At 34.9% G+C, this 18,481-nt stretch overlaps 2 protein-coding genes across 3 annotated transcripts in view; one reads left to right on the top strand and one right to left on the bottom strand.

Annotated features, from left to right (window-relative positions):
- mRpS9 (mitochondrial ribosomal protein S9) overlaps nucleotides 1-537 on the bottom strand; it is a 39,125-nt gene extending 38,588 nt beyond the window's left edge. The window contains exons 1-2 of one of the 2 annotated variants that reach the window (XM_071589283.1): nucleotides 394-537; nucleotides 171-297 (exon numbers count right to left, since the gene is read on the bottom strand). In XM_071589283.1, the coding sequence (XP_071445384.1) occupies nucleotides 171-297; nucleotides 394-471 (205 nt within the window). In that variant the 5' untranslated portion in view covers nucleotides 472-537. Of the gene's footprint in view, nucleotides 1-170; nucleotides 309-393 lie in introns of both variants that reach the window. The other variant, XM_071589284.1, reaches the window with a different exon arrangement.
- Nucleotides 538-5,320: 4,783 nt separating this feature from the next.
- Nucleotides 5,321-18,481, top strand: part of LOC139691470 (interaptin-like) — a 32,727-nt gene continuing 19,566 nt past the window's right edge. Inside the window, exons 1-7 of the mRNA XM_071589292.1 lie at nucleotides 5,321-5,363; nucleotides 7,569-8,075; nucleotides 8,199-10,285; nucleotides 11,612-11,683; nucleotides 11,995-12,243; nucleotides 13,480-13,520; nucleotides 15,990-16,117. Coding sequence (XP_071445393.1) covers nucleotides 5,321-5,363; nucleotides 7,569-8,075; nucleotides 8,199-10,285; nucleotides 11,612-11,683; nucleotides 11,995-12,243; nucleotides 13,480-13,520; nucleotides 15,990-16,117 — 3,127 coding nt within the window. The remainder of the gene's footprint in view (nucleotides 5,364-7,568; nucleotides 8,076-8,198; nucleotides 10,286-11,611; nucleotides 11,684-11,994; nucleotides 12,244-13,479; nucleotides 13,521-15,989; nucleotides 16,118-18,481) is intronic.

The following is an 18,481-nucleotide window of genomic DNA, read 5'->3' as shown; positions in this document are numbered from 1 at the left end:
GATACTCGGAAAATCATGAAAACTTAAATTTCGAGCCATTAGCAAGACCAATTTATAGTAATAAAATCAGCCAGGTACCGAAAGTTTACCCCATATAGTATTAAATAGAAAATATGATTACTAATTCTAGTACTCCAGGGAACTTCGTATGTATTGCACGTAGATCTTACCGTGTTCTTTTGATCTTTGTAAGTAAAGACTCATTGCTTTACTGATAGTCTTACGCCCTACCTCCTTCGGCTCTGATTCCTTTGTTGGAGCATCGCTTGAAAATGTACAAGGAGCTGGATGAATTACCTAAGGAAAAACTGTTTATAAATAAATCTTGAAGAGCTTATACTGCCATCCTCTTTCAGTACATGTGCATGATATTATAACTTTAATCGTGCATACCCGACGATATATACATATTCCCAATTTTTTACTTATTCTGAAGTGCCTTAACACTTCACTTCCCCAAGCCATAGCCATTTTTAAATGCGTATTCTAAAGCACATGAAACACTATTTCGAACATTTCAAATCATAACAATAGTAACAAGAGAAATACGTTTTTCGAGATGCAGCCGTTGATGACGTCATTTACAACGGAACCACTTTTGAAAGTGGAGCCAATTGCAACCACTGATCATGTTGTGGCTAAGGCACGAATCGGCCTGAAATAATTCGATATGACTTGGTGTGACTGATTTCAGTGCTGAATTTCCTTACAGTTACCTTCATTGGACGTGCGACGATATTAGTTTAACGGTACGAATCTAATGAAACCCAATGTATTTACCAAAGTTGAACGAGGCCCTGGTGGATTGGGTCAATTGCCTTGCGCTGACCCCCAAGATAAGTGATCTCCGTGAACTCGAGAGTGGATTGTTCTTTAATTCGCTCATAAGAAATTTAATTCCTTCTGATCAACTCCTTGAAAATGATTTGAACGCAAGTGGTCTTGACTTCGTGTTTCCTTATCTAGAGAAAGAATTTCCATTGTATGGTGTTCAAGACATTGGATTAGAGAGGGATTCAAAACTTGTGTATATTTCTTCATTATTACTTCTATTATCAGTCACTAAAAGGGAGACTCAACAGTTTTGTTCGCAACTTTGCAAAGATTTACAGCATGACTCCCAAGTGACAATAAAATGCTTTTTAGAAACTTGCATTGCGGCTGCTGATAAGCTGGACCATGTATTTTTAAAATCGATAATAGAAGGAGATCATGATCCTAAAGAAGAAAAAAGCTTTCTAAGCCCTAAAAGAGTCCCCGGAGTAATCAAAACTCCTCTGAAAGAGTTCTTAGAATCTCCTCGTCTGACTGATAAGCTTTCAAGGGACTTGCGAAGGCTGGAATCTGAAAAGGAAGCCTTGCAATTAGAAAAACTGGAGTTGGAAGATGAACTTAGGGTCGAAAAAGAAAAGAGAGAACAACTGGAGGAAAATTTGTTCAAAAAGTCAGAACAGGTACCCTTTTGTGTTTAGGGTAGTCATTTGATGGTCGTATACACTATATTGCTGCAACTTATTAACCTGATTTATCAATTTTGATAGGTGGTGAAGCTGAGAGAAGAATTATTGGAGTACGCTCAAAGTATTGATGAACTAAATAAGGGGAATAGTGTTTCGGTGACCCCACTTAAAATTAGAAATCTTGAGTCCGAACTTAGAGAATCTGAGAGATATATGAAGATTTTGGTCGAAGAAAGAGACATGGTGAATGAAGAAAAAAAGAAGTTGAAGGAGAAACTGGTTGGATTGTCGGATAAAGTAAAAATAATGGAGGTGCGTATTAATGCTGGTAGAAACAATTTTGCTCTCCTATGCAAACTTGCGGATAGCATCTTATGCTATATTTATCGAGGGAGTAGTGTTGTTTGTTTCAGTTTTAAAGATAGTTTTTTTATCATCAATGCCTGACCTATGCCTATTATGGTGCTAGATCATGGTAGCAATTGGAATCTTCCAGCTAGAGCACCATGACTTATGATTATTTGTTTGCGACCATATCAAGGAATTTATGCATGTGTATTGCTGCATAATAGTTAGTTTTAGCAATGAGTCACAGTGGCGTCATGAAAGTAATATTCAGCATTAAACCAACCGTTATTTAGTGAACCTCTAGTTTTTAATTTTCGGCATATATTGCTGGAAAATTGTGGCAAAAGTTTAAGAGGTCTCCTGTAAAAATCTATTTTTTCGTAGTAGCCTTGTACACCCAAATTTCATAAATTGCAGTTATCACATGAAAGGATTCCGTAAGGGATGGACAGGTAAGGGTGGAGAGAAACCCGGCATTGGCCTACTCTTAACAAAAGGCACCAATAGGTCCACAGCTTAATGTCCCATCCGACGGACAGCATACTCACTCAAAGTGCCTCCCACAAAGTATCTCAAGTAGGGATCGGGATACCACTGAAAATTATTCAACACCACCAGGATTTGAAGCCGGGCCCTCTGGGTGGGAAGCTAGTACGATAGCCACCTCCAAATGTCTCCACCAGTCTCTATCCCCCATATAATAATGGTAATATATATCCGTGAATGTCCATAAAATAGAAAATAATCTTTAAACGTGTTGACCAGTAAATGATTCCCTATCCATCCACCTCTCATTCTCTTTACAAGAGGTGGGCATTAAAAGTGGTACTTATGAAATGCATCTTTGCCACCTTTCAACTTCCATTATTTGTTGATTTAAATTGTATTTCTGGACTTGTTTGATACCACAGAGTCAACTGCATGGGTCTCTATTTTAATTTATAATATTTAGAATATTTAATCAATAAGACATTTTTCGCTTTACATAGTCTCATTGCTACAATGTAATAATAATAATATTATATTTATTTGCCTTAAGATCAGGTAACCATAGAATGTGTGCCTTCAAATTGTCCGAGTAAAATAATAATTTGAAATAAATGTTATTTATATTTCATAAAATATTTTCCAGGAGTTAATTAATTTGTTTCAATTGTTGACAGAAAGTTTTTCTGTTTCACAAATTACTGGGCATTCTATTTGTCCAATGGTCTCACTAAGCACCCTCTTTAGATTTCTAACTGCTTTTATTTGTGACTAATGCTATTCACATTTCAGGCAAGAGTTTTAAATACTGAGAGATCCAATGAAGAACTCCATATGTCCATTTCCAAAAAGGAACAGGAGTTGCAAGAAATTAAAACCCATTGCAATGAGCTGAAAGAAAAAATTCAATTGCTTTCTACTCAACACAATACCAGTCTTGATTCAGATACTTCAATATCTCTGGTTAGCCACTTACTATCATCTCCATTTTCAGAAGGTAAGTTTAATATTGCATAGCAATTTAGTTGTTACAGGAGCTGGAATTTATTTGTACTCTTCTTGTTGGATGGAAAAAGTAAAATGGATGGAAAGGAAAACAAATTAAGTACCAGGCATGGTAGGAGAAGATAAGAGTAGTTGAGTGAAATTTGAAGGAGGGAGGAGGTGTGGATCATTTGTGATGGAATGTTGATGACTATTATATGGGAGAGAGTGCTAGGCAAGAGAGGTGGGGGGAGGGAAAGGATTGGCATGTCAGAAAAACACTTCATCATATTAGATCTAGGCATATAAGCTGAAAATAACTGGAACTTGCTGCTTTGAATGCCTTTCCTAAGAAATGCTGATGTGCTCTCACTTTTAAGACTGATGTTCTTCAGATTCTCATGGAGTAGCCCAGCGCGAACCTGCTCAGATGAGAACAATCCACCCAAATTCTCTTTAGCCATCTTTAATATCTTACATGCCTCAGGCAACTCATGAAGCATTACAGCCACATTGTCATCCTTAGCTTTGTCCGTGCTAGTCAACTTCTGTATTGTGGACACTGTGGCTGGCACGTAGTTGTGCATACTCTAATGCTTCTCCAGTTTGAGATCAAGGGAACTAATGTGATGGTTGATACCCTTGTCCTCAAGCACCTTGACCAAGTTGTCTCATACTTCCTTTGCTACCTGGGCATTTCTTATATAGGGTGGGTGTGGATCTTTTTATGCAAGCATATGAGCGTTAATGCTTCTGTATCTTAACTCCTGGTCCATATTTTTGGTAGCCTCTCCTCAGTAGGCATCCCTAATGGTATACTTTCACAAATTTACATTTTGAAGGATTACCTGGAAAAAGAGTTTCCAGTTGTTGTAATCCCTGCTGCCTCAATTGCAAGTAAATTGGCTCCGGTGCTACCCATCTCGAGCCCATGTCTTCAACTCGTTCTGCATTTTTCTCAAATTCTTCTACTTCTCATTTTTTCTAGTGGTGATAGATAAACAAAAACGTTCCATACAATTTTCTAAAATGTTGGGGCTCACTACCTGTTTGAGGTTTTGGAAGATACATTAATGAAACGAGCATTTAAACTCTTGGTTAAATAATAGAATTTTCCAGAGTACATTTTACATGATGAAGTAAGGAACTGGAAGTTGAAAAAACTTTTATTTACATATTTTAAAATAATTACAGGGCATTAAATGTATGTATGTCTCATTCATGTACAAATCAGGTATATCTCAATTTTATACAATATGGGACATTGATTAAGCCATGTTCCAAGACGCCTGCAGCTCATAGGTTGATAGAGAAAGAAAATATCAATAGGAGCACTAGAACTGTTTACGATGAGTAAATAAGATATTAGAAAAATGCTTAAATAAAATTATAACAAAAGAGAAAAGGACACAACTATACTTAATTAAGCAATTTAGCCTGAATGCAGAGAAAGAAAAGAATTATAATAATGATCGAGTAAAGTATGTATAATCATTTGGGATAAAGTTTAAGACAATCCCATAAATACTGTTTAAAGTTATTCAAAAACATTCTGAGATAATTAATACATTCCATGTCATAAGGTCGTTAAAAGTATCACATAATAGCCTGGTACCATTTGGATTAAATCCTGTATCTTGCTGAGGGTAAGTTGTCAACATGTAGTTTAATGAAAGTTCTTTTTTCATAGGAATGTATATGACAATTTAGAATTAGTGCACTATTTGAATGTAATAGGTAATGTTTTGACATTAAGATGGCAGTTACTGAAGGAAGCATAGATTTTAACATTAAAACATTAGTTGATTGGTGGGATTCCTACGGTGGTTGTGAAGAAACTGAACAGATTTTTGAGGGCTCTTCTTTGCAGTACTGCTGAGACATTGAATACATCCTTTCCGCACCAATCCCAAATGTTTATCATATAGCGTAGGTGGCTATCAATCAGCGCGAAATACCTTTGGCAATAAGTCTCAGAAAAATATGCTAAAGTTAATATAGTATTGTAATAGATGGCATCATTTAATTTTTTAGCTACAAACATGGCTTTCCCCGGAATAAATTTGAATCAGTATGTAAGCCAAGGTTAATTAAATTTCACAGTGCAGCAAAAATAGTTGGCATAAATAAAATCTTTCCTGTGGAAACACTAAGCATTGGTTTATTAGTTGATTGTGCGTTAACTTTTAAAAAATCATAGAGAAAACTGAAAGTATTGCATTGGCTGTATAATTTTCTGATTTATTGCATGATCCGTTTTTATGAACTGGAATTTTCAAAGCAGTTTTAACTATGGTGGAAAAGTGAAGTTAGAGAGAAACAGATTTAAAATATCATAGAAGGATTGAGTGATTATCTTAGTCACCAGTAAATAATAGGCGTAGGAACCCCATTACATCCAACAGACCATTTCTTTTCTGAGTTTTTATGATGTATTTACTTCTGTGAAGTCTACTGGTGTCAGAAACATTGAGTTTTGACAGTTTCTCATATTATGAACTATTGGATTAGTACTTCCCCAGAGTCTAAAAAATTATTCATTGAAGTAATTAGCAATATCAACAAGTTTTGATACTGGAATTTTATTAGAGTTTACAATAGGAGGAATTTCTGCATCTTCTCTTTATGCTCTCCTCTCGGGGTTGCTGTTCGTGCAAGTATCCCCTCTAAGAAAATGTTATCTCCCCAATTATTTGAGATTAACTAGTCTCACTTGGTCAGAGGCTACTAAGTGTCTGTCAGCTTATTCTGAACAGGGCTTTGCCAGGCGTGGTTAGTGTCAGTGATGGTATAATGTTTGCTCTCCCATGAGGGTTCAAAGTTGAGGGTAAGGATGGTAGTAGTAATCCGAAGTTCAATGTCATCCCTTCTCATTGTCAATTAATGATGAAATACATGTCCTCTCTCTAGTAGAAACAAGGGGGAATGTTAGGTATGCATTCTAGAACGTACACAGCGAATAATTTAATTAATTTGAATAGGAAGTACTTGTTAGAGTAATCTGGATTTTTAGACTGCCTATAAAAGACATATTATCCTCCAAATTTGATCTGCAAAAGTCGATATCATAGCAGCATTCCATCCATCTCCTGAGTTGCAGAAAATGAACCTTCTTTGTGAAATAAATGTATTCAGCTTGGTTCTGGCCAGAAAATGTTACCAGCTACATTATTTGTCTATTTTTTACCAAAATAGATTATTTATGTAATAGGATTCTGGTATTCTTTTGTATATGCTATGCTAATATGGTGGGGTTACTTTTTTAATTTTAATCCCCATTTGGCATTATTCCAGGTTTTAATATGACCAGATATGCTATGAATTGCAATTGTGAAAGAGTTAAGTCATCCATAACGTGTTTATTACGTTAAAGGCGCGGTGTAATTTAAAATACCAATGTTGGTCGATGATAACGTGAACTCTTCCAATTAATTGCGTTTGGGTCTACTAATCCTATGATTTATAAACAATTCATCATTGAATACTGCGGCGCGAGTTGTTATATTTCTCGTCGGGCACTATCAACTCGGCATCATGTGCAATTATTTCGTCCCCAATATGTAAAAAAAATTCCCCTTTACTTTCGAGGTAGTATATAATTCATAACACCTTAGTTTATCCTTTTTTCAAAATTTTACTTCCAGGGTTTAGTTAATGGTGTCGTTAATCCATTCGTATCGTACATTATAAGCCGTCTTTAACGTAAAATAACCCACTAAGGTTATGGTTGATTTAAATAATTCATAATTTCCCTCCAGCATAGCACATTGAATCATATTAAAACGGGGGATAACGGTAAATGTGCATTAAAATTTAATAATCACTCCGACCATATTGGCCTATAAGCTGAAGGAGGTGTGATTCATTGAACAACAATTAAGTTAATTGCTAGAAATCGAGAAGTGTGTGTATGTGGCGCCGCAATGATTTTTCTGGGAAGTTTGAACATCACAGTACATCGAGGACTAGTATGATTCAAGATAAATATGCACTTTTTAGAGTTAATTGTTGTAAACTTTTGGCAGCTGGAAGTTTATTTTAAAGTATTTGGATTTAAAGAAATGTGATTTCAATTGTTTGTATCAAGCCTTTTTATGGATTTATCATGGTTATTCCAATTAAATAAACTAAAATGTGTCTATGATACAAATATGTAGTTTATTGTTATTATTTAAAATTCTTCATTCTATAGTTTAATATAAGAATCCTGGGATCTTGAATTCAAAATGTGTATACATTTAAATGTAATCTGTGCATATCAATTTATGAGAAATTTTCCATTTTCATCAGGTGAACGATTAAGTCAAGCTGTGGTTGACCTTAAACTGGCTGAAGTGGAAGCTGATAATGAGAAGTTGAAATCTCAACTTGACTTAACACAAGAACAGAGTCAAAAATTACTGGCGCAGCTGGAGGAAGTGAATGATAAGTTGGGAAGAGCTAAAATTGCCCAAGAAGCTGCAATGGCTGAAAACACTAATGTTCAGAAAAAGATTAATGAATTCATAAAAGAGAGAGAAAAATTGAGCATTTCTCTGCTTGAGTCAAATGATAAAATTTTAATGCTTACTGAAACAAATGCTTGCATCAATGAAGAAATTGCAGATTTAAAATGTAAGGTTACTGCATCTGAAGATCTCCATATTAAATTGGATGAGAAGATTTGTGTTTTGGAGAAGCAACTGAGAAAAGAGCAAGAGATTCAAGAAAGTTTATTGAGGAAGCTTGAAGATGAAGAGCTTACATTAGAGAGTTATGAGTCTAAGAATAAACAACTTCAGGACCAGATGACTTTGTGTATGAAAGAAAAAGAGGAGCTTCAGGCTTCTCTGCAGGAGACAAATGAAAAAAATGTTGTATTAATCAATGAAAAAACTTCAATTTTGAAGGAGATATCAGATTTCAAATTTAAACTTACAGTTGCTGATGAGAATAATATCTACCTGAAGAATGATTGTGCACTTCTTAAGAAAGAACAGTATGAGAATCAGAAAAATTTAGATGAGACCCAGAAGCAACTAGATATTTTTGAAAGGGAAAATCAGACTCTGAAGGATAAGCTTTCAGATTCAGAAAATGCTCTCAGCAACTTGAAAGGAGAGCTATCTTGGGAAAAACAAAGAAGATGTGAAAGTGAGGAGAATATACAGAAAGTGATAGAAAGTGTGCAAGCTGAATTGAGCATAGACTCCCAGTTGGAAGGAATAGAGAATATCATTGTTTCAGTAGATATGCCATTAAGTGATAAATTGAATCATCTTCTGAATTCAATGAAGAAATACAACCTCTCAAATAGAACTGACAAAGAGGACATTAAAGCAAAATATGCCTTACTTGAAAAGGATTTGCTGAATCTGAAACAATGTGAACAAAAACTTTTGGATGAGAAGGAACAATATGTGAAACAATGCTCTGATGGTGTTGTTAAAATCAAGGAATTGGAGTCATATGTAACACAATTGGAAACCAGTGTGAAACTGTTAAAAGAGCAGTTAATGGAAAAGAATAGTCATGACCAAGAGATTTCATTGTCACTCAAAGAAAAACAAGAGCTAGAGGACTTGAGAAGTGATAAAGTGGTTTATTTAGACCGCATAGCTGTTAAAGAGGAAGAAATAAATCAGCTTCAGGTGAGAATCTCTGAAGAAGAAAACATGATACAGGTTCTGAAGAATGACAAAGATGATCTTTCTTGTGAGAAGAATAATCTCTTGAGTGTGGTGGATGAACTCAGAACCACTATTGACAGATTAATGGAAGAGAAGCGTCTAATGGAGAATGAACAAAGAGATCTTTTGCAATGGAAATCTTTATGTGAATCACCAGAAGCAGAAGTTAAACCACTGACACATCAGAATCCTTTTGCTCTTGTATCAGATCTAAAAAGTTGTCGTGGCATGTTGGATAAATCAGATGAATCTGTATTCTCAATAGAAAATTTCAAATTGAGGAATGATCTTCAGATTTTTGAACATAATATTTTGCCAAGAAATTTAGGTATGACGTACAATGTATCTGTTAAAAACGATAATGAAATGGAAATGTTAGTACCTGGTGATGAAATTAAATTGGGCAGCCAGCTAGCTATTGAATCTGATATCAACCGAGACCTTGGACTGGAAAATAAATTATGGCAGATTATAAGGTCTGCAGAGATGTTAGAAATGTATGTGGAGAAACTAGAAGAAAAAAATGATGAATTAACTCATAAGATTTCAGCCCTGTGGGAGATTTTGCCAAAAATGCAGTTGAAATGCAATGAAGTTTTCATGTCTAAAGGTTCATCCAGATTGATGGGAAATGAAGCAGAGGTATCAAAAGAACTTAGTATGCATTTGAAGAATATGCTGATAAGATTGGAGAAACATAAGGCATCTTTGGAACAAGAAAAAATGCTTGTTTCTCATAGAGCTGTTTCATGGGTTTTAAATGGAATTCAGTTTTCGTTTGAAGGTACATTGACTCATGAAGATTCTAATCATGGGCGTGTGAATAAACCTTGTTCAGGGTCAAAAGAAGATCAAGAAAATGATGTTTCTAAGTCACTGGAGCAAATTGAAAATAAATTTGCCATTGCTCTGACTGAAGTGGATTCAACTGCAAAATTGTTACAAGAGGTTGAATGTAGATGTTCAAAGGCAGAAGATGCTTTGGAGTATTTGAAATCTCATGGGAAAATAGAAGAGAGTACTATAAATGTTATGGGTGTTGAGGATGATTTAATTGCTGGAGATCAGTTGAAGGTTCTGAAGGAATCTTTGGAGGAAATGGATAAAGCCAAGCTTCATTTAGAAAAAATATGCAGAGAGAATCAAGAAGAACTTCAAAAGTGTCATGTTGAGAAGAATACCCTTTATGAAAAGATTGATCATTTAACTTCTCAAAACAATCGACTTCTAAATGAATTGGATGCATACAAGGCTAAACTAGGAAGTATAAGGCAGGAGTCAATAGAGGAGATTAAAAAAGAATATGAGAAGAAACTTGCAAGAGTAAGCGAAAAACTGGTGAGTAATTTTTGCTACTACATACTTTGAGTTGTTCCAATGTTTAGGCCTGCTTAATTCCAGTTACAATACAACAAATTCATGGGAAATTTGTCATGCCTACCAAAGTTTGGTTTGATAAAAAGGTTCGACTTTTAAAATAATTATAGATTTTGTTCATCAGACTTGTGATTCTGATTCACAGTGCTCTTAAAAAATTAGAAAGTAGAATTAACTTTGAATATCCATGCAATGCTATATTTTAAAAATCCACATTTATATTTTGAGTAATAATACTGTAGTCATTGAACAGATACTAATTTCATCATTACTTTTGAAGATATGTCTTTTAAGTAAGAATTTCAAAAATGGTCAAATGTTTGTTGGTCACATTTTGTACTATTTGCAAGTAAAATATTCTTCGCCTATTTTAAATTTTCTCTGATTTGATGAGATGAAGATAGAAAGCTACATGTAAAATATTAATTATAATTTCCATCAGTATCAGGGACGATATGACAAATTAGATTGAGCAATCTGAGAGACTATTTGACAGAACACAGGACTATTGGAAAAAATGTAATTTTTCTACTATGGTACTCAGTCCATATTTATTCATTTTGAATTTACCATATCGAGCCTATTACAATTTGCCATAAATTTATAAATGTTTCAGCTCAGTAAATGTATGAAAGAGTAGTTATATGTATCAATGTGAAGGAGTAAAGTTAATAAAAAATATCCATTGCATGGATTGATGAACATTTTGAAAGTAGCTTGTTTGGATTGCACAGAGCCTGGCAAGAATAAAAAAGGGAATAATATATTGGTGCATGAGTTTTCTTTTAATTTAAACATTTGTGGTTCACAATTCAACCCGTATTAACCTAGGTTAGTGTTGAGTTAGTCAACACTTTTTCTGCATACATATGTACAACTATGAGTAAGTCGATGTTTTAGTTTTTTTAAAAACTCAAAATCACCAATTTAATGATAAGACAAATATGAAAAAAATAGCCTTGTTTTAATTTGTGGTGAAAATGATCAATTAAGATGCTTAAAAACAAACCATTGATACATTAAAAATGCTACTATGCCTATGAAAGTGAACCCGATCTGTTAAAACTTAAAAAACTTACTTAATAAAAATTTTGTTGATTGCTGTTCAATCAGTTCCTCTGATAGAACCTGAGTTTATACACAGTTCATAAGAATAATAATCATTTGTGCAAAGATTGAAGCTTGTGATGAATAATATAGGGTATGTCAACATGGCCAGTCGGCCAAGGGTCTGCAAGCATTGCTGAGGGCATTAGAATATGAATATCGGTGTGATACTTGTATCAGTGTGATAGGTATGGGTTTGAGAAAACCATGGCTAAGAAAACAAATGCTATGAGGCTTTCAAGAAAGTGGAAGGTAAGTGGAAGTGAAACAACGTATAAAGGCAAACACTAGAGGTGGTGGAACAGTTGGCCTATCTAGATAGTGTTTTGGATGATCATGGTCAAAGTATAATGAACATGGAGAGAAGAATTGTATCAGGCAAAGGAATTCAAAATGTTCACTAGATTCATCATGATTGAACCCTTATAAAGCCAACATGAAAACTTTAGGTGACAACAGAGTTTTTCAAATTACAAATATAAGATTGTCTGTAGTTATTACAAAAAAGAATTCGTCGTTTTATTTAATTTGTGCATGTTATAATGATGTCTTTAAATTTTCAGGCAAGTGCATACAAGGATGATTTAGAAAAATTTTCACAGGAAAGTGATCGTTGCCAACAATTAGAAGAAAGTTGTAAAAAATACAAGAATTTGATCATGGAATGTCAAAAAAATCTCTTGGATATGAAATCATACAATAAAAATCAGCAACAGAAAATTGAAACTTTAACAAAGAAGAATGCATTACTGGAAGAGAAAATTTACGAGTCCCAATTACATTTTGGTGTTGGTGATTTTAACCATTCAATGGTAAGTATTTATTTTTCATAAAGTTATATGTGCCTCATTTTGTACTGTACTAATGATTGGTCTAAAAACAATTATTGCTTTTTCAAGTATTAAATTCATTATTTATTGGATAATATCTGTTAGTATTTAACTACCAGTGGTGAATGTCTTATTTAATGAATTTGCTCAATAGAGGATCAGAAACATTATATTACTGGTAAATGAGTATATCTATATATTCTTTGTAAATGATTGAAATATTTCTGCTGATTTTAAAATATGATTGCTCTTCATTTTTTACTATGATCAAGATGACAACTGCACTGTAAAGTGTAAAAATACATTGTCTAAAATTACTGGCCACTCACAAAAATAGTTCCCAAGCTTTACCAAAGTGGTTAAAGAGAATGTTATCAGAAGAAACTAATATCAAAAGCTTAGAAAAACAATGAAATGTGGACTATTTAAAGTAGTTTTGTTTCCCTTCTCCCCTTGCTCACTCTCCCACATGACATTATATAGCTTATGATTTTGCTTTTGTGTATACCTATGTATTTTATGATATTTAAAATGTATCAACCCCATGGGTCTATACTTGACCTGGAGCTTATATCTGATTACTGAGAGGAGATGGTGCAGGGGCTAACGTACTGGCTTCCCACCTAGAGGGCCTGGGTTCAAATCCTGGCGGTGTTGAATATTTTTCAGAGGTATCTCGATCCCTACTTGAGGTGCTTTGCGGAGGGCACTTTGAGTGAGTACGCCGTCCGTCGGATGGGACGTTAAGCTGCGGACCCATTGGCGCCTTTCGTTAAGAGTAGGCTAATGCCAACACCAGGTTTATCTCCACCCTTCATCCTTTCCTGTCCATCCCCTATGGCGCAAATGACCTCCGCTATCGGTTGCCTCCCCTAAATACTACTATCTGATTACTGAGTTATATTTTGGTTGAACAATTCAGAGGGATGTGCCTCTCTGGATAACGCCTCAAACTAAACTCTAGGTGATTTTTTTGAGTCTTTGAACTTTTTGGGAAACTACAATTGGCAAAAGAATTGTCTACCTGCCCTAATGTGCAATCTATATAATGTAATGTTTGGTACAATTGATGTGCTCTTACCTGTCAAGCTGATGTTCAGATTTATGGTCGTAGCTTGTTTTCAGTGACTGTTTGTCATTATTTTACATGCATCTGATACAACGACTGACTCTATATATAATCTATTGATTTATATTTTCTCTCTTTTCTCCTTTAAGAATGTCCTGAACAGAAGCCATTCTGCTGAACATATGGCTACGTAAGTTTAAAAAATAAATAATATCAATTTAAGTAGTAAGTAATCAGATGCTGAGAATTATCAATGGAAGTAGTATCATTATCAGTAAAAGCAAGTGAACAGTATTCCAATGAGAGGTTGATTTCTAAATGAAAGCTATGTATTTGTTTACCTGTGGTATTAGCTTTTAAAATGCTCAGAGTAAAAGCGCTATGCTTTCTAAACTGACAAATAAATTCCAGGGGTTTATAGCTTTAGGAGTATCTATCAATTTTAACAGAGGGCATTGTATACATATTTGACATGGTGACTTTTATAAAATATTTTCAAAGTACCAGAGGTGATTTCAATTGAGATCAGGCGGAAATCAGATGGGAGCCATCAATTCTGGTACAACTCTGGGAATCACAATGAGTTAATTTAAAATTACCTCTGCTCTTGGAATTTGAAAGTTACTATTCATGTGTTATATTAAGAACTTCAGTAACCGACATCAGAAATTTGGACACCTCAGTTTTTAGACTTCACCCATTCTTATAATTTGAATTTGAAAAATAATTACTTAGTATTAACAATATGGATATATGCATTCAAATCAACTGGTAAATCTGAAAGTGTTATATTACCTAATGATAAGTGTATATTACTAATGTGGGAAATTATAAAAATAACTAGGTATGCTGATGCAAAAGGCTTTCGTAAAGTTCATTCAAATTATGCTTGTTGGCTGTTTTTTAGTTGGTAATTTACAATAAACTGTGAGTAGACTCTTATGTTGGTTGAATTCATGGGCATTATGGACCATCTGCTCATAACCTCCTCTCATCTACCAATACTGGTGTTCAGGCTTCACAGACAAAATTCTGAAAAAACACATGATTATTGTGGTGGTGCATATAAACCCCTCCATAATCTTTTTTTATTTAATATTTCTCATTTGAACTTTGAAAGCTTAAATGAGTGAAGTCAAATCCTAGTTCTAACGGTAAATGTTTTTACCATATGGTAATTTTCATAGGTCTTCTCTTTTGCATGTAATGAATTGCCTCCCCTGTGATTAAACTCCCAGTTAATATTGATGAAATAGATCCTTTAAAATGTGGCATGATATGGTATTTTGTACTTTTAATGTTAAACACTAGAAGTTTTAAATAAAAATGTTTCAGAGGAGATATGTCTGAACTATTATGGTATAAAGTTTAGAAAGAAAGAATTTGGGAAAATAATTTCCTCGCATTTTAATTCTTTTGCATTATTTTTAAGTTTATTGAAAATAAGCTCATTTACTTTGGTTAAAAAATCAGTTAACACTAGAGCTCTGAAACATATTGAAACTTAAAGTTATATCAGGAACAGCCCATTCTTTTTTAATTATAATGATAAAGTTGAAATGCAAGGGCTGTTTGATAAAGAGTGTTCATTAAATGTTTATTTGCATAATTTATTGTGCAAAAATGTAATATTGTTATCTTAAGGTGTAGACAGTGTATATGGGGTATTAGTTGAATTGATTTGACTCAACTATTGCATGAGCAGCAGCCATTGTAAGTTGAAACATTTTCACTTTGTCTAAGTCGGCTTCTTTAGATGATTAATGTTTTCCGCAAAGGTGTTTCTTTACTTAAGGGAACGGGTAGAAAGTCACATCTGACTATCTGATCTGTAGAGTGGATGAGGGAAACACTTTGCATTGATTTTTATAAAATGATCACAATTCTGTGGTTAGTTTTGTGTAACCCACAGAATATAAACAAGTTTCTTGTTCATTCAATAGCATTTTCAATGGATCTCAGAGTTCTCTTAACGTTATTCAATGATCTCCTCTCGCAGTGGAAGCCGTTGTGTTAATGCTAACTTCTGTAAGAGAAGTGACTGTAGGTCTAGGTCCACCTTCCTTTGAAATGGATGGTCTGCCCTCTTTAATTATTTTATTCCATCTTTGATGTTATTTTGAAGAGCAGGTCCTCCATAAGGTGTATGTAGAATTATATAGGTCTCTGCTCACAATTTGTTCAGGTGAATGCAAAATTTCAATCCAGCATATTGCTTCAATCATGTTAACTCAATTGTGACCTGAGATGACCTGACCATGTTTCAATTCGCAACAGCTTCTGCTGATCTAATTCTGCTGTCAAATCAGTGAAAATTGCACCAAATATGCATTACTTATTAGGCTGACAATATAATGTATCCATAAATTATGCTAATATAACAATTTCAACTCTTAATTGAACAGCCATAATACTTTCGAGCTATAATGCATAATGAATACTATTATGGAAGCAAGGTATCATACTAAGATTGAGTAGTCACAGTTAGGAGTGACTACAGAGTGTGTGTTCAAGTGAAATGCTTTTCAGTGAAAAACAAATGATATGTTGCATTATATACTACTGAGGCAGCTAAATTCTTTAGTTATTCTTGTGTATTCCCTATAATGTGCAGTGTCATATTGGTGGTTGACTTTTTTCTTTATCTTGTATTTTTAAGCTATTTTTCCAGAGGGGAAAAAGCAGGAATGGAATCTGTGAAGTATTCCTCTGAAAATCGTCTCTACCCACTGAATACAAGCAATTTTTCAAGAGAGAGTGGTCGTAGCAATCTTCCTTCAGGTATGGGTAAGTAGAATGCACTGTAGTGAAATGCATGGCACTTGCACTATGCATGACCCAAACAGTTTTACCATAATTGTTCTTATTTTTAATGTTGTTTTATTTATTTTAGGCATATCACTTAACATTGATAATAAATAAATACCGTAGCAGGTTGTGACTTAGTTTTACTTAATGTGCACATTTTTCTATGTAAGTTATGTTAGGGAAAGCTATATATTCACAATAAGAACTAACTTCATTTGTCAATGAAATGAAAATCCAGAGATTTTCTTATTATCGTATGCTTAGACCATTTATGCATTTATACCTGTGGAAGTAAATGATGTATTAAAAAACCATGAACAAAGTAATCAACCCGAAGGTCGGTCTGGTAGGTGATGGTAAAGTTCACCCAGTACTAAGCCCAAAAGCATGTGAAATTCACACGTCAGGGTGAGGAGGCCAGTTCCTTTCCCAGTGCCGGCTATAGTTTCCCAGGATGACCTGTTACCCGAAAAATAACTGCTTGGGTGGAGCTGATAGTGCCCATAGAGGCTTGCCTGGGAATTGAACTTTGGCCCTCCGGTCAGGGGTCTAACGTTCTGCCCCTGGACTACCCTGACCCTTAAAATGGTATATATGTAGTTAAAATTTTTTTTATGCGGTGTACATTACTGCAAAAACCCCACTATAAAGTACAGCAACCTCATTATGAAGAAATAATCACAAGGGAGAAAATCCTATAGCCAATAGAAATAATTAAGAAGAACTCCAATACCGGTATTTCAGTCACCAGGTGACCATCTACGGGGAGAGAATCAAATGGGAACTTGAACTTGGAGGAAGAATATGTACCAGGCACTGTCCAAAGTCAAGTGGGTGTTCAGGTCGGGGGGTGAGGTATATATACCTGGAGGGGCAAGGGGGGAGGGGTTAAGTGATGGTCGGTAGGTGGGGGGGAGTTTGTTGAGGTCACGTGGGAAGGAGTGGGGGAAGAGTGGTGGCTATTAGGAGGGGGCTGCCTATTTTTGAATTGACTAACGAAGTTAAAAAGTGTACTGTTGATGATGCCTGGTTCATTGTTCATAAGTTTATTCTTGTTTAAGTGAATGTGTAAACTCTCACATGCATCGAGTTTACAGTGTTGCATCGGTTTTAATAATGTTAAGTCGTTAGGAGTGGTGGAGTGTTCTGTTTCAAAAATGTATTTGGCGACAGCTGATCTATCGAAACGTCCATTCTTAAAGTGTGCTATGTGTTCCTTAAATCTGATTTTGGGATTACGTTTCATCTGTCCAATGTAGGAGAGTTGGCAGTGTGAGCAAGTAATTTCGTAAATACCTGATTTGTCTAACTGTGGTGTTTGTCTTTCGGGTTCCCTAAACACGTAAGAAGAGTGTTACGGTTAGAGTAAGTGACTTTGGTGCCAATTTGTTTAAAGACCTTATCAAGGCCTCGGGTTAATGTGGGGTAGAAAGGTAATGCGATAAATTTATTATTGTTGTCTTCCTGTTGTGGTAGGAGTGTTGTATGTTTATTAGCAAGTTTTCTTTTTTTGTTTCTAACTAATTTGTCTATAATTTGGGGTGTGTATCCGTTGTTAATGGCTATTTGTTTGATGCTTTCCAACTCTTTGAAATAGCGTTGTTTGTTGAGTGGTGTCGTCAGTAATCTTTGTATGAGAAAATTAAAAGCTGCCATTTTTTGTTGAAAGGTGTGGTGTGAATCTGCTTTGATGTAGTTGTCGGTGTGGGTCTGTTTTCTAAAAATGACAAACGCTAAGGCCTCTTGGTTTCTAATTACTAGTATGCCCAAGAAAATCCTCTTTCCTGCTTTGTCGCTAACATCTTCCTACATTACTTTGAAAAAGACTGTAGACACACGTTTGACTATTTCCCTAACACTTGGCTTACATACGTAGACGACATTTTTGCCATTTTTGACACCAGCAAGTGTGACATAAATGACTTTTTGGACCGGCTGAACAAAAAACACGATTCCATAAAATTCACCTTTGAAGTCGAACAACATAACTCACTGCCTTTCTTGGACATACTAGTAATTAGAAACCAAGAGGTCTTAGAGTTTGACATTTTTAGAAAACAGACCCACACCGACAACTACATCAAAGCAGATTCACACCACCCCTTTCAGCAAAATATCCCCGTGGATGGTCACCTGGTGACCGAAATACCGGTATTGGAGTTCTTAATTATTTTTATTGGCTATAGGATTTTCTCCCTTGTGATTATTTCTTTAACAGCCAATAGCTCCACATCCTCTATTCTCATTATGAAGGGCTTTTGTGTTCGGATGACCCCTGGGGCTCTGCTGACTGGAGCAATGGTAATTTTTTCCTGGTAGGGTCATCCATGCCAGTTTGGTTGA

Source organism: Hetaerina americana, unplaced genomic scaffold (genome assembly GCF_022747635.1).
Source record: "Hetaerina americana unplaced genomic scaffold, ioHetAmer1.1.p SCAF_36, whole genome shotgun sequence".
In the NCBI taxonomy this organism is placed as follows: domain Eukaryota; kingdom Metazoa; phylum Arthropoda; class Insecta; order Odonata; family Calopterygidae; genus Hetaerina; species Hetaerina americana.
This window is presented reverse-complemented; position numbering and strand designations above follow the sequence as displayed.